The sequence below is a fragment of the Nerophis lumbriciformis genome, linkage group LG02 (assembly GCF_033978685.3).
Source record: "Nerophis lumbriciformis linkage group LG02, RoL_Nlum_v2.1, whole genome shotgun sequence".
Taxonomy (NCBI): domain Eukaryota; kingdom Metazoa; phylum Chordata; class Actinopteri; order Syngnathiformes; family Syngnathidae; genus Nerophis; species Nerophis lumbriciformis.
In genome coordinates, this window is record NC_084549.2 from 25,550,001 (window position 1) to 25,574,062 (window position 24,062).

The window sequence follows — 24,062 nt, forward strand, 5'->3', positions numbered from 1 at the left end:
TAACACTGTAAACATTTGTGCCAATCTAAATATTCTGGAGCACTGTAAACATTAAGTATTGCTTTTAAAATGTGCAAAATAAACATCCAGTCCAACACAGTACACTATAACCAATTCTACTCATTCCAGTGAGTGACTAACAGTTGTAATGAAGAAAGGTTAGCATGTCTACATGCTCTGGGGTGAGGCTGGTTCTTTTCTTGTTTACAATATTCCCAGCAGCTGAAAATAGGCGCTCAGAAGGGGTCGATGTGGCTGGAACTGAGAGGTAAGACCGAGCCAGCATTGCCAGATTTGGAAACCTTGCCTGATGTTCTTTCCACCATTTTAATGGGTTTTCATCCTTGGAAATGGGGGATTCTCCAAAATAAGACACTAACTCGTTTCTGACCATTTCAGCATCATTACTGTCATTGTTGTCTTCCTCATTGTTGCTGAGTTCATCTGAATCTGAGCCAAGAAGTGTGTCTAGTAAAGATACAGGCCGCCTGTCAGCATCTGGTCTTTCCACTTGCATTGCTGTGCCCTGTTGAGCGTGTGTCTCCTTTTCCCTTCTTTTCTCCTCCAGAACTATTGCATGCAGCTTGTATTGAACTTTTAAACACTCATCTGCAGTCAGGAATTTCAGCTTCCTGAATCGTGGGTCAAGTGCAGCTGCTAATATGCACACATTTGGTCCATCATCTTTGAATGTGGTCTCGGCTTCCCACCTGGATGTTATCTCACGTGCAGCAGTGACCTGGAAACACTTGATTGATGCATTTTTAAAAGCAGTTTGTGTAGCCTTCCGAAGCCCTTTGACCAGCAGAGGGACAGCGGAAACTGTTACATAAGATTCTCCACTCAGGTACACAGTTGCACATTCAAAAGGTTTCAGAACTTGTTCAAGTTCTTCAAGCAAGCTCCACTGGTCAGCCTTAAGATCCAGAAAATGCTTCCCTCTTTGAGTGACCTCCGGATCTGACAGAGTTGCTGTTATTGGCCACCTCTGCTCAAGCAGGCGACTAATCATGTAAAAGGAACTGTTCCATCTCACACACATCTTGTATGAGGCTGTGGTCTGGAGAACCCATTTGTTTTTGCTTAACCTTTAGTTTTGTACTGGATAGCTCACTTTTTCTGAAGTGCTCGACCAAACTTCTTGCTGCTCCTAAAGCTCTGCTGATGTGGTTGTCCTTTAGAGCATGGTTAACTACAAGCTGTAGAGTATGGTCAACACATCTGAGGGATGAAACACCATGTCTTTCCTCAAGAACTCTTAAAGCTGCAACAACATTTGCAGCATTGTCATGTACAATGACTTGTACTAGTTTTATGTTTATTTCAAACTTATTGACAACATCCTCAATCCAAGAGGCAATGTTTTCTGCGGTGTGCTTTTCATTGAGGGGCATTGTTGTCAAGTTAATTGAGGTAAGCTCCCACTCATCATTAACAAAGTGAATGGTGACACCAAGGTAAGCTTCAGTGGCCATACTTGTCCATGCATCAGTTGTGAGTGTCAGTTTTCCTTTCACATTTTTCAGGATTGCTTTGACTTCATTCATTTTCTTTGTGTATTTTTGCTCCATAAGCTTAGTGAAGTGGGTTCTTGATGGTAGTGTGTAGCCAGAGTGAAACCGTTTGATAATTTTTTGAAACCCTTCCCCTTCTACCATATTTAATGGCCTCATGTCTATGACCATCATTTCCAGGACACCATCAGTCAGGTCAGCGACCACTTGGGGTGTGCATTCAGTCCCATGCCTCTTTGGAAAAAAATCCTGGACACTGCTTTGTCGTTTGCTGCAACATAAGAGACAACAATTAATTTTCATTTTAAATATACCCAAATACAGCTTACTTTAATACAAAAGGTTAATTAAACTACACACATTATCTTGTTAAATTGGTTTAATAACACAACAATGATAGTATGATTAAAGTGAAGTTAATTGTTCGTTTGTACATAGTATATGTAACTGTTAATGTTGTAAAAGGTATTTGCACAACTTATTAACGTTAGCGTTAAAGATAGTATATGTAACTGTTAATGTTGTAAAAGGTATTTGCACAACTTATTAACGTTAGCGTTAAAGATAGTATATGTAACTGTTAATGTTGTAAAAGGTATTTGTACAACTTATTAACGTTAGCGTTAAAGAGGAGCGCGTCTTTGTAAACACTGAACAGGCACGCCAAACGCGCCTCTCAGAGCAAAACGGTGCTTTAGTTTATGAATTTACAACGCAGATACAAATGACACATTCATGTTTTTGTGTAATGATGACAACGTATACTCACGCGGATGATTGACTCGTTGATGGTGATGGGAAGAACGCTGTCGGATGTTTTCTTTTTAGATGCTCGTTCATAGCCGTTGTGCTGCTGTGATACGCCATTTCCGCTCGACACAGTGTGCATAAAACAACATTATTAGGCCGTTTATTAAAATACTCCCACACTTTTGACGACTTTTGGCGTGTTTTTTTCCCCTCGCTCGCATCGTTTGCTCTGCGCTCCACCATGACAGTGGTGTGACGTAAATATGCGACGCGTCGACGCACAAAAATGACGTTGACGTATTTACGTAACCGATGACGTCGACTACGTCGACGCGTCGTTTCAGCCTTAGTTTGATGGACATACTATGACATATTCATTTTTCAACACTTTCCATCATGCATTCAGCTACAAGTTGACTTACCTTGCACTCGCTGTACAGTTGTCAACAGTGGTCCCGTAGATGACTCATCATGTTCGAAGTGTTGCCCTCCTTCGCGGGGACTTTTTTCCTGCATTTTTTGCAGATGCTCACAATCCTCAATTATTTTACCCTTCGCATTCTTTATCAATCTAAAATATATCCACACTTCAGATTTTGTCTTTTTACTAGAAGGGAAAATCTTCATAGCGAGGTCTGTCTTGTTGTTTTCCGCCATGTTTTGTCAAGCCAAACATTGCAAAAGCCGCAGGTGCGCATGCGCCATCTTCAGAGGAGCGTTTGTTGCTAGTTTCCAGGAGAATGAGCAGTGTCTTTCAATGCATTATAAAATGACAGATTTTTAATAACTACATTTTTAAATGGTATTACCAGCTACCGGTATCTGTATTTTTACTGCGGTTTATCGTTACATTCCTAAGCAGGGATCTGCAACCTTTACTATCAAGAGACATTTTGCCGCCTCTTCCACTAGTTTGCCTACACTCATACAGCCACAGATTCCAGTGTTTTTGGACCAAGTAAAAATTAAAGACTGTGGTTATTTGCTTTTGTAGAACACGCACCTGGCGACTTTAGGGGAATTGAGGCAGTAATTTACACATTTACTGTATGCATTATGTGGAAACATTCCGGGAACAATTAGTTCACCCTCCAACTCTTCTCAAATATTTTCTTTTACATCCCCCCCCTGGGAAAAAAAAAACACATTTTGTGCCCCCCCACACACTCTCCACGTGACTATAAATGGTATAATTTGTCTATAAAATTGTTAGAACTATACCTCTGCATAAAATGCATAACAACAACTGCATAGCCGCAAGCCCCCCCACTGTTTAAGAAGGAGTCCAACTGCACAGTATTTTTGATAAGGGACCAAGAATAATGGAATGACGTGCAAATAGAAACTGCCAATAGGAAGCAGTTACACATTCCATTCCCATTATAACACAAACGTTACAATTGTATCAATCAACAGACACCTAGTAAGCCTATTCTAGTCAGTTGTTGATGTTTATTTAAATAATATGTTTAGTATGTTGTCAAAATAAAGACAAACCATTTATTTCATAGGCAAGTTCTGGAGATCGACGGAGCAGCCAAACCCCCCCATTATTTGATGGTGATCCCTCTCCCAGTGATAGACAGGTAAGCAGTGACAGTTATTTATATACTCTGATCACCTTCTTTTTACATGAAAGTACAATGTTTTGTTTTGTGCTGAGCTACCTTAATAACAACAATCACCCAGCTAATAAATGCATCCACCCTGCAGTCCTGAAATAATTCAAGGATGTTGCCATTCTTTAACTATTTAACCTAAATCATCAGATTAGATATGCACTTTCTCCATTGTGTGTTCCAAATGTTCTGTATAATAGCACTTAATTCATTACAGTCATCATAAGGATTTCCTACTGTGGCAAAGCAAGAATTATTGCAATGAAAAGCCAACATTTAATAGAGGGATGAACCATTTTGTTTGACAAGAAATAGGCCGATCATTATCAAATATGATTCAACCAAGCTTGCTAATACAGTATACGTTGAATATGAGGTGTTTTTCTATTATAATGCCCACCCACATGATAATGTTTGACAACAGACCACCTTTTATGTATACTGTATGTATATGAATAATTCATGCAACCTCAAGTGTTTTCTTTCGATGGTGAGTTGTTGTATTTTTTTCTCTTCCAAGCAGTCTCTTTTTGCGGACAAGTCTGAGGTAGATGGATGAGGGATGTTGCTGCACCCTACTCATAGGATTTGAGATGTTTTAGAAGTGTGGTGTGTTATGTGTATTAGTACACCAAACACTAGATTAGTGATGGTGCCCCTCACGGTTGTGTTCCTCCTCTACTTTAACACATCCTTAGGGAAGCGGCCAAGAGTGGCTTTGTAATTTGGGTCCTCAAGGCTTCAAGGTTTTTCATTATAGCTGTAGTCATTTTTCACCTCACAGATCTTTAAACACTTTGACATCTTTGGAAGTGTATTCTCATATTGATCGTTGAAGAGGAAATTTGCTTTTTTTAAATTGTATTTTTATTTATTTTTACCCTGAAGTGCAACATTATTAATGGATGCCAAAACCAGCTCAACTTTAAAGACCACACACTGAGATGTCAAACTGTTACTCATGACATTGACGTTTACTGAGTGATTCACATTCACGCTTTTCATGTTTTCCTTGCTTTCATTCTAGCACAGACAGTGGAACCTCTAAGGTTGTACAAAATATGTTTCGAGGTGCTGGGTGACCTCTGATTTTTTGGGAAGCAAGTTTACCTTTAGAACATAATGCACATAGTTCTTATCATACAACATCAATTATTAACAGCTGTACAAAAACAGTTAACCACACTTCATTTTAAAGCAAAACAACAATACAACATTGATGCAGTCATTCCTGTCACATATGCACATTATACATGTATCTTTTTCAAGAATAAAAATAAGTTAACATTGGTAAAAAAAAAATAGGTTGAGACTCACCCCTCTTTAGGAATAAGTGTTGTGAAAAAGCCCAACGTGCAGAGTTAATAGGTTCCTGAACTGAGGCCACATGAGATACGCTGACATGTCATGTTGTAATGGTGGTTTGAATTTTCAGTGTCTTTAAAAGTATATTTTTTCATAATATTTTCAAATCACACGACTTCAGGTACACTCAACTTTAGAGGTTCCACAGTAGCCCCTTCCCCCTCTTACACTTTCTTCTTTCTATCACACTCCCCCACAGCGCTGTTCCACTCTCATGGTGTTGTTTTTTTCTCATTGCTCTGTGTGTTCCTCTCCTCTCCCCCCACCTTTCGACCGGTTACTGCACTGACGGGGGTCAGATGCTGGCCGGGATGATAGCAGAGCCCGCTTTTCTCTCTGAGTATACTATCTTTGCTCTGGACCATTCAAAACGACACAAAACGGCCGAGGTAGCCAGTGTGGTGAGTTTGTCCTCACGCTCTGCCTCTTCTTCCTCCGCATCTCTACTGCTCCTTCTCCTCCTCCTGCCCTGGTCCTTCTTTGACTCCACCTCCTTTGGACAACCAGTAGCGGGCTTTGGCCCTCATAGGGAAAGAAAGCTTGTTCCCTGCTCTCCTGTCGCCCGTTTCCTTTTGGATGTAGTAACAAGAAGGCATCTCCTGTCAATGCTAACTCTGCATCTGATGGGAGTTCTGGCTTCCATTGTGGTATAGAAGCCGCTCTGCTTTCTGACGTATGTTTTACGGCCCTTTGTTATTATGACCTGTCACAAAATGTTCCCCTTGTCTTTTGCCCTTAGTTGCTTGCCTTTCCGACCCCCAAAGACATTCTCTTTGGTTGCCTTATGGCATTTGTCCCCCCTTTCCATACGTTTGTTTATTTAGCCTGAAGAGTGTATATACAGAGTATAACACAGGCTTTGTTGCTGTTTGTTTACACAGTCTGATTTAAGTAAACACATAGATAAAAGTGCCTTTGTAATTGCGCTCTCTGCATTAGTAAAACATTCAGCAAACACACTTGTAAACTCTGAGGAGGTCAAATACAATACTTAATCCGTATCATAAATTCTATCTTCACAAAGATACTTCCTCTCTTGTAGCCCCGCTATATAATATAATTAAGTTACTAACAATACAAAACAAAATGTTCAATAGTTATTTTGGTATACTATAGTCTTGGTTCTTAGCTTTCTTTGAGTCATGGACACTTATGAATCCGATAAAATCCAGAAATATTCACACGTGGGGTGGGGTAGGGGGTGGAGGAGTGGAGGAGTGGGTGCGGGGGGCTGCTCTCAAAAGTACGTCCATCATTATACTTAATAATTGCAGTATGTACATGCTTGTATTGTGGGTAACTAGACTTAGCTTGAAAGGCCTTGTCACTAACAGAGGTTTGCTCGTGCGTATGCGTGTGTGTGCGTGTGCTTGTGTGTGCTTGTGTGTGCTTGTGTGTGCGTGTGTGTGCGTGTTTGTGTGTGTGTGGCAGGTTGCTAATGAAAAGCCTCTTTCACACAGAGATGACATAACATGTATTTATTGGAGCTGTGACAATAAATCTGTCATTTAGCCGCTTGTGTCTTTCAAGCAGAATCCAGAAATGTAGGATAGTGCTACAACGCAACTTTCCAAAATCAGATAATGAGATAATAGTCTGAGGTATGAAATGCCTGTTGGACTGTGACAATTCCTTTGGACACACCGAGGCAGGAGAAGCACACCTGTCCCAGCATTCTGTTTTACAAAGGTGGCATCCTGCATCTGTTATGCCTGTGATGCTACCTCTGAAGACAAAGAGAAAGTGTCTTTCTTCAATTAGGATGAGTTTACACAAATCAACACCCCAAACAAAAGGTGGAAAAATGCTGGCTTTTACATCGACTCTGAAGGGGCTACAATCTTGTAGGATAATGGTTTGCTTCGACAAGCTCCTACACACGTTCATAATATCGCTATCATGGTCCATTTCCATCTTTTTAAAATTGTGTCAGTCGGTCCACTCAGTATGTTTTGTCAAGTTTTGTTTTGAAAGAAACTGATAACTATTTAGGATTGTGTATTAGAGTACATTCAGCACACAACATTTGTGAGTTCTGGACTCATTTATCATATGTGAGGACTCAGGGAGGAGAGGAAAGAGCCAAAGAGATGGGTTTTACTCTCCAGTTGTGACACATTTATGTTTGATCACATGCAGTTAAGTAATAAAAATGCCAAACAATCATTACTAAATTAGGTTCCTATGTTTGTATTTTTTAATTAGTTCACTATACTCCTTACAAGTACATTTGGTATATTATGTATTATTTAAAAAAACGTTAACACATCTCAACCAAAGAAATCATTCATAGTGTCTAAATATCTAAGTAGCATCTAATATAAAAAAAAACTTTTGCACCAAATATGTGAGGAAGGAAAGTAAAATGTGTGGATGCCAATGAGAAGGAAGCTGGGCGAGTGAGGAGAGAATTATTTGCTTAACTCTTAAATCTGATTCTAACCAGTGGACTAAACCAGCTAAGCTGCGCAATGTTCTCCTTAGCCCACTTATAACCCTTGTGCTCTCTTAATACAACAGCACGCAACGCTACCAAGCATTTCTAATTCAAAAACTGACTCTGACTTGAATGAAACTGTCTGTTCGCTCCGACCTCATGGCTGCAATGTCAAATTTTAACCCTTATTGTTTGTTTGTTTTGTAGAGATGCCTTCTTTTAATGTCGTTAACCCCCTCCGTTTTTTTCTACCCTGAGTTGCATGAGGGTGCCCACTGCCCCTGCATTGCTCCCAGCAGTACTAATATTGCTCCCAGAGTAATCAGGGAGTGCCATGCTGGGTGTGGTTGACTAATTGGCCCAGGACAGTAGTTCATCTGCTATTACCGCCCTCTCTCTAACAACAATGTATTTCTGCAGAGTGTCTCTAAAGGGCCCAACAGGTCACCCAGAGGAAGCATCAATGGGGATGGGAATGCGTCTCCTCATGTGCGTTAACACCCACTCTGATCCATCTTCTTCATACTTAATGTGAATACATTTAATAACCAGCTGTGTTTGTGTGCTATTTATTCAGAGAGAAGAACCACAGTCTTTTGCCCAAAAACTACAGCTGAAAGTTCCCTCAATGGAGTCCTTAATTCGAAGTAGCGCCAGCCGGGCTGAACATCTATTTCGCTCTTCCTCTAAAGAAAGCCTGGTTCGGAGCTCTTCTCGCGAATCCTTGACAAATCTGGGGGAAAACGAGGCCACCAGCGCCTCCACATACGACCCACCATCGGATATCGAGAGCGAGGCTGAGGAGGCACCAGGAAGCACGGCGACTTACTCCAAAGAGCAGCTGCTGCACCGTTTGGTCAAAGTGGAGGCGAGCTTGGGGAAGTACCGTGGGAAGTACTCAGAGGTTAGCCCCCTTTTTAAGTGATTGTATTGTCAATCTGCTGACTGGTTCATTTACTTAACCACTTCTTTTTTACCCTGCAGCTGGTAACTGCATATCGAACAGTGCAACGAGATAAAGAAAAAACACAGGTATTTACTTCCGACAAATATTAGTCACCCCACAGTTGTCTTATTTGTACATGTTTTCAAATGATAGAAGAGGTACCGGAACTTATTATGAGTAAATGTCTGCTTTCATTGCCAAAGGCCATCCTAAGTCAAAGTCAAGACAAAGCTCTCCGCCGAATAGGAGAACTACGGGAGGTTAGGCCACAATGAGAACATAATTGCATTTCAAGATCAATAGTCCATTTTTATTTTTTTATGATTTCTGTCTGACTTGATGAAGTCAAACCATTAAATGTTTCTTAGGAGTTGCAAATGGACCAGCAGGCAAAGAAACACCTTCAGGACGAGTTTGATGCTGCACTGGAAGAAAAAGATCAGATGATTACTGTCCTCCAAACTCAGGTAACCGTCTCGGCATGTCATGTAGATTACAAAGCAGCGGGGCAGTGTTAACTGTGGTTAACCTCATACTCATGTTACATTACCGTATTTTCCGCACTATTAGCCGCACCTAAAAACCACAAATTTACTCAAAAGCTGACAGTGCGGCTTATAACCCGGTGCGCTTTATATATGGATTAATATTAAGATTCATTTTCATAAAGTTTAGGTCTCGCAACTACGGTAAACAGCCGCCATCTTTTTTCCCCGTAGAAGAGGAAGTGCTTCTTCTTCTACGGTAAGCAACCGCCAAGGTAAGCACCCGCCCCCATAGAAGAAGAAGCGCGCGGGTATTACGTTTCATTTCCTTTGTGTGTTTACATCTGTAAAGACCACAAAATGGCTCCTACTAAGCGACACACTGTGGTTCTAGCTTGCCATGCTAATGGCAAGAAACTTCCACCCATGGTGATATTCAAAAGGAAGACCTTGCCAAAAGAGAACTTTCCAGCCGGCGTCATCATAAAAGCTAACTCGAAGGGATGGATGGATGAAGAAAAGATGAGCGAGTGGTTAAGGGAAGTTTACGCGAAGAGGCCGGGTGGCTTTTTTCACGCAGCTCCGTCCATGTTGATATACGACTCCATGCGCGCCCACATCACAGATGGTGTCAAAAAACAAGTGAAGCACACAAATACAACACTCGCCGTCATTCCGGGTGGATTAACCAAAGAACTCCAACCGCTCGATATTGGTGTCAACAAGGCATTTAAAGCATGACTGCGAACGGCGTGGGAACAATGGATGACCGAAGGCGAACACACATTCACTAAGACAGGGAGACAGCGCCGGACGACATACGCCAACATCTGCCAGTGGATCGTAAATGCCTGGGCGGATATTTCGGTCTCAACTGTGGTCCGAGCTTTCCGGAAGGCAGGATTCACGGAACTGCTGGAAAAACAACAGCGACACTGACTCTGATGACTTCGACGAGACGGAGCCGGCCATTTTGGATCCCGTATTCGCCCAACTTTTTAATTCGGACACCGTAGGAGAAGAATTCGAGGGATTTATGAATGAAGAATAACTTCAGAAAGTGAGTGTTATGTTTATTTTGTGTGTTGTGACATTAACGTTCGAGCAACATTAAGTTATTGCTATTGCTCTGCACTATTTTGAATTTTACTATGTTTGTGATTGCACATTTGCACATTACCGTACATTTTGGGAGTGAACAGAGTTGTTAGAACGCTGGTTTTTAATATATTATTAAAGTTTAACTGACCTATCTGACTGTTTTTTTGACATTCCCTGTAGCGCAGTTAGATGCGGCTTATAACACGGGGCGGCTTATAGGTGGACAAAGTTTTGAAATATGCCGTTCATTGAAGGCGCGGCTTATAACACGGGGCGGCTTATGGTGCGGAAAATACGGTAGTTCCACGCTTCTTTGTTTTTTAATTATATGATTTTGCAATGTTCCGATCGTGCCAGTTCATGCACATTCAACCTACCCCTGCCAATTATGCACGCTTAGCAATTTTGTCCAATGCCCGCAACTTCCTTGCACATTTTAGCTAATCGAATATGACCCTGAGTAGTGCTCACATCAACTATCTAATCAAAAGGCATATATTTGTTTCTTGTGTAGACGGGCCAGAAACGGCAACATGTAACTGTTCTCAAACGGCAAACGCCTTTCTGTTTGCCATCGACAATGCTAAGCCTTCTGGGGAGTATAGAGAAAAAAAAAGTAGTAGAAAAACATTTAGCAACACAGTACAGTTGTTTAACCGAGATTTATTTATTTATTTAACCTTTAATTATTCTGGTGAGGCAATAATAGTATATTCTCATTTGCAATGAAGACCTGGCAAAGAGGCAGCATTTACATTGATAGAGATGTTGATGTGTTACGATAAACTCATTGTCTCCAATTTACAAATTTTTTGAGATGTTTTAGAGCGCTTAGCAATTTACGGATATTTTTAGCAAACGTAGGGATAAACTATGTGCAATGTGTTGCAGCATTAAAGGAGCTGTTTTTAACTTTTACCTGGTTGCCTCGATGGCGCTAACTTTCCAAAGTATTGTAAGCATTGTATCTTGCCTGCTTTTGACTTTTAGCACGTTATAACATACACGCATTAGCTTTATGTGTTGTCAGCTAATTGGAGGAGTTTAGCTACTAAATTGACTATGAACATATAGCAATGTATGACAATAACATGACTGCAAATTGTTAGATGTTTCTCTGGGACTGCTTTTGTGTGTATGCTCGCATTTCGGGCATGTACGTGTGGACGAGATCACGGTGAGTGATAGCCATGAACGCCAGACTAATTCTTTGGGCCAACGAGCAATTCTCATTCAATATATTAAGTAATGGTAAAAAATATAGACAAAAATGTTATCTACTTCTTTGCTTAATCCATTCTATAATTTAATTCCACATACTGATAAGTGTTGTACGTGCATACAAGTGTTTTAAATTAGATTTTTCTCTAAACTCATCTTAAATTACTAATGGTAACATAAGATGATGGATGATGTTATGTTTTTTGGTTTGCAAAATTGAACTTAGAACATGTTGTAAACAGCCACAATAATGAATGCATAAGATGGACAAACTCTTTTAAACCGTAAAGCATACACAGAGAATATCTGCAACTTCACAATAACAGAGCCTTTGGTGGTGTTTTAAAAAATATTTATAATTATTTATTGTTATTATTCTTAGCTATCATTAATTAAAGGCAGTACAGTAATTTGACAAAACGCTCAGAAAAAAAGAATTGTATTCCCATCTAGTGTCTGCTTGTAAGTTAAATTATGCACCCATATAGTGCAGCTGGAATGTATTCACAGTGCTTTACCTTTTCCACATTTTATGTTACAGCTTCATTCCAAAATGGAATAAATTTGTTTTTGTCCTCAACGTTCTATACACCATACCACATAATGACAAAGTGAAACGTTTTTTTAGATTTTTGCAAATGTATAAAGAATTAAGAAATTATATGTACGTAAGTATTCCCAGCCTTTGAACAAATCTAGTTAAGGGTACAGAAACATATCTACTGCCTTGAAGGTCCCAATGAGCACAGTGGTCTCCATCATCCGTAAATGAAAGAAGTTTGGAACCACCAGGACTTTTCCTAGATTTGGCCGGCCATCAAAACCGAGTGATCGGGGGAGAAGGGCCCTCCCTAGTCAGGGAATAACCACAAACCCTATGGTCACTCTGTCAGAGCTACAGCATTCTTCTGTGGAAAGAGGAGAACCCTCCAGAAGGACAACCATCTCTGCAGCAATCCACCAATATGTATGGTAGAGTGGCCAGACGGAAGCCATTCCTTTGTAAAAGGTTGCCAAAATGCACCTGAAAGACTCTCAGAACATGAGAAACAAAATTATCTGGTCTGATGAGACACAGATTGAACTATTTGGCATGAATACCATGCATCATGTTTGGAGGAAACTAGGTACCGCTCATCATTCGGCCAATACCGCCTCTACAGTAATTAATGGTGGAAGCAGCATCATGCTGTGGGGATGTTTTTCAGCGGCAGGAACTGGGAGACTTGTCATGATAGAAGGAAAGATGAATGCAGCAATGTACGGAGACATCCTGGATGAAAACGGGCTCTAGACCGTGCTTGATCTCAGACTGACGTCTTTCAGCACCCTAATACGTCACCCTAATCACACAGCCAAGATATTGAAGGAATGGCTTCAGGACAACTCTGTACATGTCCTTGAGTGGTCCAGCCAGAGCCCAGACTTGAATCCGATTTGACATCTCTGGAGTGATCTAAGATTGGCTTTCCACCGTTGCGTCCCATCCAACCTTATGGAGCTTGAGAGGTGCTACAAAGAGGCTATGATTGCTGCCAAGGGTGCATCAACTAAGTATTGAGCAAAGGCTGTGAATACAAATTTGCATGTAATTTCTTATTTTTTTATGTTTTTTACCCCAGAATCCTCTGCACAAAGCGTGAGACCGGCAAGGTGGGGGAGTGGAACGCTGTAAGCAGGAAGTGCGTTCGTAATAGATGAGAAGAATTGTTGTTTTCGGATATTTCATCAAAATCTGTCCAGAACCTTTTTAGTTATGTTGCTAACAAACAGACAAACAAACCCTGGCAAAAACATAACCTCTTTGGCAAAGGTAAGAAAGTCTGTGTTCTGCAAAGCAAAGCGTTTCCAAAGCAGCACAGCCAGCCGGTTACGTAGCAGTGCTTAAGTAAGAGTAAACTCTAAAAACTTCTTGATAAATGATGTTGCTGCTGTCTTGCTTTTTTCTGTTTTTTCTAAACTTTATTGTATTGCACCAACAAGTTTTACATTTGCGTCTGTTTTTTATTGTCTATATATTTATGTCTGATGTTGGTGCTGTCTTACTTGTCTGTTTTTCATGGACTTTCTGTATACCATTAACCTGCCGGGGACTACAGATGAAAATGACCCTTTGGCCACAATTTGGCACATTTACATTTTATATGTTTATTAATGTGCATTGTCCCATGTAACAAAGTATCAAAACAGTCAAACAAAACAAAATGACCCCTATGGTCTTAAACTTAAATTGCATATTTTTATTTTTGATAGTTATTGGTCAAACAGATCAAACTTTAAGTCTTAAGTAGTGATTCTTTTTTCACAGGTTGGTCTTCTGAAGAAACGAGTTAAAGGGGTCTCTGACGGTGAGCAGCTTGATACTGAAGATGCCGACTCTGCATCCGCCAGCCCTTTGAAGGACCTCGAAGTAGAGCCTGAAGTACATGAGGGTATCCAAACATTTTATCTATGTAAATAACATGTACAGTATTTAAATACATTTCAATTGGTTTGATTTGGGAGAGTTAACCTTTTTTTTATGGCATGGTATTATTTTTGTACAGAAGAGGGCGTCAGTGATCCAGCTAAAGTCTTTGAGGCTCTACAGAAGAGAGTGAAGAGGCAGGAAAACCTACTGCACAAGTGCAGAGAAGTGATGCACATACATAAAGAGCGGAGCTCTCAGCTGGGTAGTGAGAATGAAACTCTACAAGTGCAGCTGCAGGAAAGACTGCAAGACCTTGAAAAGATGAAGGTGGATTAATTTATATTTTATATGCACTATTCGCTGATACAGTATTGTTCTTATACAGTGTTTTGTATATTCAACGGTAGCCGGCCACATCTAATCATTAAATAATCACCACGTTAAGGACATCAATTTCCCCTCCTCTTGTGACAGAATAGGTCATAGCAATAGGTTGTAAGTCAGCTTTAAAATCTGTTCTTTTCTATCTCAAAATGTTTGCCCATCTAGTGTATCCGATGAGATAAAGCAAGTCAGTGGAAATTGCATTTAGAGTCATTGTTTTCTTTTAAAATGCTGTCTGAGTCAATACTACCCACTGTCTATGTGACTCCCTTATCTCGTTGACACAGTGCAGTGCTGTGTCACGCAGTCTGAAATCCTCAGTGTTTCTCAGCGCCAGCATATTTGCAAATGGCATGTCAGTGTGACACGTCTGCACCATTGTTTTTCTAATTTTCGTAACATTTAGCTTCAGTGGCACGATAGGCTTGCTCAGCATGTCTCGGATGTTTCCCGTTGTCTAATAACAAACGACAGATGGTCATGCAAAAACGGTAACAAAGGGCAGGTTGACTACATATTTTTCGTAATTTTAGATTTTTGCTGCACTTAAACTTTCAGCGCAAAGTAATTGTTCCTTCTATACCCATCAGCGGTACAGACAGGCTGTTTCTACTTGCCGCTACCACTAAACTGGGCTGTAATTTAGGTCATCTTGTTGGTTTAACTGGGCCTGTCTGTGCTCTGTGGTTGCTTGGCTTGTGGGTGAGGCTTTGTGGGTGGTAGAGCTGGTGAAATATATCACAGCAACTTTTGCTTTATAGACCAGAGATAAATATATGTTTTTGTTTGTAGGAACTGCACACAACAAAGAAGACAGAGCTGATTAATCAGTTGCGAGATGTTAAGAACCACAATGAGCAGCTGGAGCAGGACAAGGTCGGTTTGAAGTTGGTCAGGCTTCGATCACATTTCGATTCCGTATATCTTGAATATTTAATCTTTCAGTATTAGCACTGACTAAAACTCCCTTTAAAGCACTGCTAATTTCAATGTGTTTTAGGGCATGGTGATTGCTGAAACAAAGCGCCAGATGCATGAGACTCTGGAAATAAAAGAAGAGGAGATTGCACAGCTCCGCTCCAGGCTCCAGTTGGCTAATGCTCAGAATGAAGAGCTGCAGGAACAGAAAGAAAAAGCTGAGAAATCAAGTGAGGAAATGAGTCTAGTTAGTTTACCTATATGTGGTGGAATATAGTTTCTTATTGTTTTGATCATGTGTTTTTTATGTATTTATGTATTGCAGCATTTGAAGAGCTTGAAAGGGCACTGAGTTCAGCACAGAAAGCAGAGGAAGCCCGAAAACAGCTGCAGGTTCAAACGGAGGAGCAAATAAGAGAAGCGGAAAGAGTCAATGAAGAAGAGAGGAAGAGTTTGCAGCAGGAACTTACGCGAGTCAAACAGGAAGTTGTCACCATCATGAAGGTAAGGATATGCCATTTGCACAATAGTCTACCTGTGTTTCTATCCAGCTAGCTGTTTTTATCCACTTTTAGTTAAGTATTTTGCTGTATGCACTCCGTTTTCACACTGTCAATTCTCAATATTAGAAATCATCGGAAGAGAGGATGGCCAACCTGGAAAAAGTCCATAGTGAATCTCTGGCTGCGAAAGAAGAGGAGCTGAGTGCCAGAATCAGCACAGCTGTTGTGGGTGCCAGGTTTTTTTTCCACAATAAATCTACTGAATAACTGTACTTTTTAATGTCGACATCATGGCATTTCTATTTGAATATGTAGGAGCAGTGCAAAGCGGAGTATGCTCAGCTAACTAAGGAGCAAGAGCAGCAGTCTTCTCTGGCTTTGGAGGATGCAGATTTACAGAAGTCAGCCTTAAAGATAGAAGCCGACAGTAAAGATAAAGAGATGCGACAACAGCTAGAAGTTGCAAGAACTGTGAGTTCTGTTTTTCTAAATCACCAGTTTTAAAGAGGAACTGCATTTTTTTGGAAATTTTGCCTGTATTCACAATTCTTACGTACGACAAGAAGACACTTTTTTTTATGACTTCTAATTAAGATAATGGGAGTACTCTATTGCGCCCATAAAGTCCTCTAAGAAATCATCCAAAAACCGCCAACAATACTCTATTTACATCATGTGACCGTAAAATTAACCAATTATTAGCAATATTGTTATTATAAGCACTAACGTTGAGGAATTACTTTTAGCAGCGCTGTGATCACAGAAAGGTGATGCAGCAATTGACATACTGAGCCAGTGAGCTGCTGTTCAGTGAAAGTTAATTCTAGATTATAAATCATACCTCTCACTTGTATGGTAGAAGGTTGTTGCCATAAACCAAGTAGTTGGTCAACTTTCAACTTATACGCAGAGATAACGAGAGACACGAAAAGACACCGGTTCTTTTTTTCTTTAATCTGCGTAGATATTACGATACATTTTTCATCTAAATGGGGATACATAAACATCCTATCAGACAGCATCCCAGTGAGAGCAGACATCGTACAGTAAGTTATGGTTTTATTATGTTTGTAGTTTGTATTTCTTGTTTAGCACTTAGCAAGTACTACTTGCTGGATCTGCTTATTATTATGCCGCAGTATGCTTAAAATGTTATTATGAATGTGCCTGTTACGACATTACATGTATATTTACAGCGTGTGTATATAAACATTGATGGAGGTTTTTATATAGGCGGATAAGAGCAAATCCCATTACCTCCATTGTGAGCTGACTTTGGCTTGAGTTTTGTTGACGGGTTAGAATGCATTACAAAAACAAAAACATGTGTGTGCTTGTCTCACATAAGGATTGTGAATAACAGCCACAATTCCAAAAAAAATGCAGTTCCCCTTTAATAGTATTAAAATGGTCGACTGACTCTTTTATGCAGGCACAAGTACACTTTATGAATATTAAGCACTAGGACTAACTTGAATAATCCCTAGTGCACATAGCAAAGCTGATAAAGTCATGACTGAATGAGTTTGGTGTAGAAGAAATTGTCTGGCCCACCACTTAAAACACTGATAACAGAGATTACAAGCCAGACTCACAAATGTTTTTCTATAATTAATGTAAAGAATTCCCACAGACTTCCAAAATAATTTTTATACCATTTTAAATTTCTATACTTTTGCCCATTAAATACGTTATTACAACATACATTTTAACCAGAGATTAGCAAGAGAAGAGACAATGCTGTCTAATAGATCACATGCATAAAGAAAATTCATTGTTAAATGAATTAACTACTTCTGTGCATCTATATATATATGCATGCAGAGAATAATGGAGCTGGAGAGTTCCCTGGAGAAGATCTCTCAGGATGGATCATCAATGTCCCACGAACTGTCCAGTCAGATGGACCAGCTGGAGGATAAACACAAAAAGCAAATGTCTTCTTTAAAAGAAGACCATCAGACCCAGCTGGAAAAACACAAGGGTACACTAACCGAGCAGCACAATGCTGCTCTGGAAGAGCTCAAGGAAAAACATAGAGTTGAATTGGAGGCACTTCTGAAAGATAAAGACCTGCAGATTCAAACTCACACAGAGAAAAATAACCAGAAGTTGGATGCAAAGCAAGCAGAGCAAAATGCACTTTCATCAGAGCTATCTGAAGTTATGAAAAGTAAACAACTTCTGGAAGAGAAGTTGGCGGAAATACAAAATGTGCACTGTTTAGCTCTGCAGGATCAGGTGGCGAAGCACAATGCTGAGATTGTAAATATCAAGCAGGAGCATGAGTTGTCTCTTGATGGAATGGAGAAAACTCTGAAGGAGGAATTTAAAGCTCTGAAAATCGTTTCGAGAGAGAAGGAAAAGAAAATTGAAGATCTCACTCAAGCAGTAAAAACACTAAAAGAAAAATTACATTCAAATGTCCAAGACCTAAATGTCAAAGCAAAATTAATTGAGGATTTGCAACAGTCTTTAACACATTTTCAGCTGGAAAATTCAAGCTTTCAAGAAGCATCAAATACAATCTCAAATGATCTTGTTCAGTCTAAGAAAGACTTGAAGGATTTGCAGCATCAACTGAAAATAGCAAAAAATGACTGTGAACAGAAAGAATTATTGCTGCAAGAATTAGAGCAGCAATTACAGCAGAGCAAAAAGGAACTCTCTGAGCAGGAGAAGTCACACGCTACGGAACTGGACACTAAGCATGAAGCGCAGACATGCCTCCAGAAGCAGTTGGATAATGAAAATGCTGCTCATGAGAAGTTGAAAACTATTATGACAGAGATTGAGGGTAAGATGAAAAAGCAGGAAACAAAGATGGAAAAGTTTAAACAAAGAACCAAAGAAATGACAGATAACTTCAAGAAAAAGCTTCAAGAGAAAGATGAATACATGAAAAATGAACTGGCAAAGAAGGATACAGAGCTTCAACAAAAAGAGAAACAAGTTCAAGAGAAAATATTAGAGATGGCCCAAACTAATTCCCAAGGCATGAGCAATGCCATGTCTGAGCTACAAGCTAACCATTTGGCAGAAGTGGAGAAACTACGTAATACTCATAAACAGGAAATCTTGGAGCTGGAGCATCATTTGCAAGAGAAATTAAGACAGCAGGAGGAGGAATTAATGGAGAAATACTCACAAACACTGCAAGAAAAGATACAGGAGCTTGAAGAGTCTTATTTGAAACTCAGCAGGAGCACAGAGGAGAAAGAGCAAGTAATTACTTCAATGAAGAACTTGAAGGAGCAGCTTTTGGTTCAAGAAACCACTGTGCAAAAGCTAAAAGAAGAACTTCACAAAGCAGGGAATATGGTTGAGAGTTTGTCAACGAGTGAGGAGTTGCTGAGAAAGCAAATTAAGTCGGTGGAGAAGAACCTAACCCTGGCCTTGAATGAGCGAGACTCTCTGCAGGACAAGCTCAACATTACCGAGGAAGAGAACAGAGAGAAGTTCAAGACTTGGTCTGACAAGATAGAAGAAACAGAGAAGCAGCTTCAAACCCTTAAAGGTTCCCAACAGGAGGATATGCAAACTAAATCTGAGGAATCTGCCATTCAGATAAAGGCCATGGAAGCACAGTTCCAACAGCAATTAAATATGATCAGCAACCAAATGCAGAGTTACTGTAAGGATGTCCAATCAAAAGTTGTGGACAGGACCTCTGAACTATGTCAAACAGTTGAATCTAGAGTTTCTGAATTAAAGCAGCGACTTCTTTGTAGTCAGACAAACATTGCACACCTTAAAAATGTTGTCTCGAGCAAAATAGATAACGTTTGCACTTTAGAGGAGAATCTCCGCCAAAAGACTGAAGAGAATAACAATCTATGCATTTCAGTAGAACAGGTGACTGCTCAGGTAAATGCTCATATGGAGCAAATCAAAGCCTTAATGCACGAGAATGAGAATAATTCTTTGTCTATCAGTGAAAAAGCTCAGAAGATTGAGGAGCTAAGCGAATTAAACAAAGTCATATCAGTCGGTTTGAAAGAAAACGAGTTACAAGTGAGTAACTTGGAAATTATTATCAGTGACTTGAAACATCAACTAGAAGGTAACCTAAAAGAGAAGGAGGAAGCCATACTTGAGCTCAAGCAGCAGCATGAAGAGGAGAGACAAAAGGCCATAGCTCAAGCGGAAGAGACCATTCAGCGGTTAAAGCAGGAGCGAGTGACCGCTTCCGAGCAGGCCAATGCTCTCAGAGCCAGTATGTCTAAGAATGTCAACACTGTAGCATCTCTGAAGACCAGGCTAGAAGAGCTGGAGCGAGTTATTTCTGAGAAAAATGAAGATTTGCAAAGGCTAACAACAAGTTTTGACAATCAGTCCATCAGTAAGTCTGAGATGGACCAAGTTTTAAGTGAAAAGGAGCAGAAGCTGAGCGAGTTGACCGCAGAGCTCGAGGGCTGCAACCGTCGGCTTGGTGAACTTCAAGAGCAGCTGGACTCTAAGATGAGAGAGTGCGAGCAACTGGCATGTAACCTCAAGCAGCAGCACAGCATCAGAGAGAACGAAAGGAAAGAGTTGGTAGAAAAGCTGCAGCAGAACGGCAACTCGGAGCAAGAGATGGTTAAAAGACTACACCATCTTGAAGAGCACAACCAAGTATGCAAAAGCCAACTTCAGAGTAAGCAGGAAGAATTTAAAAAGCTGAAAGATGAGAGTTTAAAGGAAACTGAAAGGTTGATGGCAGAGAGCACTCGGAAAGTCTCAGAGCTGAAGAAGAAAGCGGAACAGAAAATTAGCCAAATTAAGAAGCAGCTAACTTCCCAGCTTGAGGAAAAAGATGAGATTATCACGACTCTTCAGGCAAGCCAAGAAGAGCTCAGGAGAAATGAAACCTACAGCAAAGAATTTATCGACACATTAGAGGAAAAAAACAAATCTCTCGAGGAGCTTTTTGTCAAGCTCAAAGAAGAGCAGGCGAGCCAGCTGGCTGACGAGAGGCAGACAACGGAGAAGTCTTTAGAGGAACTGAGGAGCACTTATGAAGAGAAGCTGTCTGAACTTCAGAGAGACTCATTACACCAAACAGAGCTCAGTCAAGCAGCTCTTCTAGAGATTGAATTGAAGCTTCAAGAAGCTGAGAGAAAGAATGGGGAACTTTTTGAAGAAATAAATACTCTAAAAGAAGAAATTAGAAAAAAAGATGTCCAATGTGCTCAACATCAAGCTGCTTTGATGCAGGCTCACATTTCATTGGAGCCTGACAGGAAGATAGAGTGTAGCAGTCTACAGCAAACAAACAGCATGTTGAAAAAGGAGGTGAAAAACCACTCTGCCGAATCCAATGGGGATTCTCTCGATTCTCTCAATAGCAAACTAAATCAGATGAAGAATGAGAAGGAGAAAATCCAGAAAGATTTCACCAGATTACAGAAGGACATCCGATCAATGAGGAAAGAGCATGAACAGGACCTCGACTACGTGAAGAAACAGTTGTTGGATGAGAGTGAGGAGAAATTCAAGTAAGTTTTATTGTGTCTGGTATTATCCCAGTAAAAAATCCTAGCTGTTTTTGGTGAATGACTCGTGTCCATGTTCCTCTTTCACAGATTGGAATTAGAAGACATCGAAATGAAGCACAATTCAGCAATCAAACAGTTAATGAGGGAGTTCAACACACAGATGGCGCTGAAAGAGAAAGAGATTGACACAGCAGTGAAAGAAGCCATTGGTGGGATCATTCACCTTACACAGCATGTTGTGGTTGTAGAAGTAATGATGCATTTCATGTCTGAAATAATAGTATAGTTTGGGTTATATATTGCCATTTATCCCTGGCAAGCTAAATTACATCCAGGTTACCCCCCACCCTAGAACCCATAACAGTTGTACAACTTTTTTTTAATTAAATCCTACAAAATATTCAGTTTGTGTATGATTGTTCCCCCAAGTTTATTTTAGTCGCTTTGCATAGAAGTCATGTTCTTTCCGAAATATATTCCAAATGGACTCCCAGTTTACGTGTTTTTGCATGTTGGATTTTTTTTACGTTTTTGCTTATTTGGATCTGGTAAGGATCCAATGTAAGTTCTGATTTAGAACACGCCTCAAAGAATATGGAGAGATTTCAAGGCCTTGACTGTGTCGTCAAAGTGATTTCTTGAGTCATGTACAGCATCAGTGTTCTTTTCTGTCATAGCACTCACCCTCCAACCAAAATAAGTGTCCCTCAGATTAGGATTAGAATTAAGGTTTTGTACAGTACAATATTCTTTAAACTTCCGAACCTAGTAAAAAATTTAGTTTTTTGATGGAGCTTGATGACGCTGAAACTTTCTCCCAAGTGAATGATTTGTTGGAGAAATATGTCCCTTATTTTTTGTTTGACCAGGACATGTTGGAGAAGACTATTTTTCCAATATTTCATGCACACAATGACTTGAATACCCTGAAAGAGAAAAGAAGAAAACTTTTAATCCCACCACACCATCAGTGTGTGAATGTGTGTGTGTGTGTGTGAATGGGTGAATGTGGAAATAGTGTCAAAGAGCTTTGAGTTCCTTAAAAAGGTAGAAAAGCGCTATACAAGTACAACCCATTTACCGTTTACCATTTAATAACAAGATTTGTGGGTTCTGTTTTTTGGGTCAGCCTGTACTGTTCTTGAATTATGTCACAGGAATGGATTATCATTGTTGTTTTATGTGCTATTTCTGGCTTATTTTTTACTTGCTCTAGCTAAAGCCCAGGTTGTGGAGGTGGAGCTTATCAGTAACCATCAAGAGGAAACCGCACAGCTGCACAAGACGGTTTCCCAGAAGGAGGATGACTTGAACAGAACAGTTCAGAAATATGAGCAGGTCATACAGGTACTATTCATCAACCACGGCCATCATTTAGGACCTACCCCCACAGTCGTTCACATAAACACTTCTATTACTTCCATTGAGTTATAAATCTTTCAATTAGACTTGATTTGTTCATACCAGACAATATTCCTGATCAAGTTGTATCTAGGGGGTGGGAGTTTTGAAATATGGCAGTGACGTGACCGACATACTTGAGTTGTGATGCTGTATTGATACATAGGAAATGACTCAGCTGTTGTTGTTTTCTTCAGAGTCGAGAGGAGGAGATGGGAACCCGACTCTGGCAGGTCCAAAAAGAACTGGAGGAGTTGAAAGCAAGGAGCAACGGAACTTCAGAGGTACTTGAGTTTGTGGCCGTCTGGGAAAATCTAGGAATTTCTGTTAAATCCTCTTGGATACTTTTTAATAGTTAAACAATTACATACAGTAGTTAAGCTACATTTTATTTTGACTTTGCAACTAAAGTGCTGCGTCAGAGCTCAGGGACAATTCGCTGGCATACTTGAGTCTCTTTGGCCTCAGTCGTGTGGCTGCTCTCCAAAGCGTGCCGGAAGCTGTAGAGTTCATTTGAATCGCTCAGGAATGTTCTTTTTAGAAAACAGACATTGCAAAGCAGATGCCAACCTCTATCCCTGCTCTTAATTATTAGTATGTGAGGTGACTCAGGGCCTGGGCCTCATTCAGAAACACACTCATGCAAGAAAATGCATACCGGACAGCGGCCAGGTGGGACAAAAGCAGCTCAGGGACATGCTTGACCTAGGTGATGTTATAGTATGAGAGCCAAGTGTTAATTCTGTACACACACATCCAGATACACACTAAGAATGATTCTCTCTGTGGGATGTTTCCCCAGTGAGGTAATAACTTTATGGATGGATTGTATGGGTTTATGCTCAGGGAGCCCTTCCCCTGCAAAGGGCCTCAAAAACCATTCGTCATCGAAACAGTTGTATCTTCTCTACGGAAACATCACGCCAGCACTCCAAAGTTACTTCATGAAAACGTCTTTTCAACAATGTTCATGTACTGCGCAAAGCGGGGGTGTCCAAACTTTTCCCAGTGAGGGCAGCGTACAGAAAAATGGAAGAATGCAAGGGTCACTTAGATACATTTTGTACATTAAAGATCCCAAATGCAATACAATGTAGGTTAATAAATATATACTAAACTATCTAAACAAAACATCCACAACTTACATTTGTGTTATAAGTAACAAATCAAATTAGTAGTAAATGTGTGACAAACTCACTGGCTGTATTGACACTGTATTGTTACTGTGTTGGTGTTCCATAAGGGCTGCATCTGATAGATGGTCACGACATTTGACCTGCAATTATGCAGGCATGTGAAATGTCCGCGGAAATCCGTGTTTTTAAACATTTATTTTCGTGTCATAATATCACTTCTGCGTATTTTAATGAAATATAAAAAAAATACAATCCAAACAAAATTTGTTGAATCTGTTCCTCTTGCCGAAATGCCGCACTGAGTTGCAGGTCAGAGAGACGATTTGGAGCAACAAAATAGGTTTGCTAGTTAGTCACGACAATGATGGCTGTCTACTTTGCTGCTAATAACCACT

General features: G+C 40.2%; 1 protein-coding gene across 2 annotated transcripts in view; it reads left to right on the forward strand.

The window, feature by feature from the left end:
- The window catches only part of golga4 (golgin A4), a 45,226-nt gene that overhangs the window by 5,183 nt on the left and 15,981 nt on the right, over window positions 1-24,062 (forward strand). For both annotated transcript variants that reach the window (XM_061959407.1, XM_061959418.1), the window contains exons 2-18: window positions 3,776-3,850; window positions 8,106-8,174; window positions 8,263-8,589; window positions 8,670-8,717; window positions 8,835-8,891; window positions 9,000-9,098; window positions 13,747-13,870; window positions 13,985-14,175; window positions 15,025-15,108; window positions 15,233-15,380; window positions 15,476-15,654; window positions 15,780-15,878; window positions 15,969-16,124; window positions 17,478-21,130; window positions 21,218-21,339; window positions 22,347-22,477; window positions 22,729-22,815. In XM_061959407.1, the coding sequence (XP_061815391.1) occupies window positions 3,776-3,850; window positions 8,106-8,174; window positions 8,263-8,589; window positions 8,670-8,717; window positions 8,835-8,891; window positions 9,000-9,098; window positions 13,747-13,870; window positions 13,985-14,175; window positions 15,025-15,108; window positions 15,233-15,380; window positions 15,476-15,654; window positions 15,780-15,878; window positions 15,969-16,124; window positions 17,478-21,130; window positions 21,218-21,339; window positions 22,347-22,477; window positions 22,729-22,815 (5,649 nt within the window). The remainder of the gene's footprint in view (window positions 1-3,775; window positions 3,851-8,105; window positions 8,175-8,262; window positions 8,590-8,669; window positions 8,718-8,834; window positions 8,892-8,999; window positions 9,099-13,746; window positions 13,871-13,984; window positions 14,176-15,024; window positions 15,109-15,232; window positions 15,381-15,475; window positions 15,655-15,779; window positions 15,879-15,968; window positions 16,125-17,477; window positions 21,131-21,217; window positions 21,340-22,346; window positions 22,478-22,728; window positions 22,816-24,062) is intronic.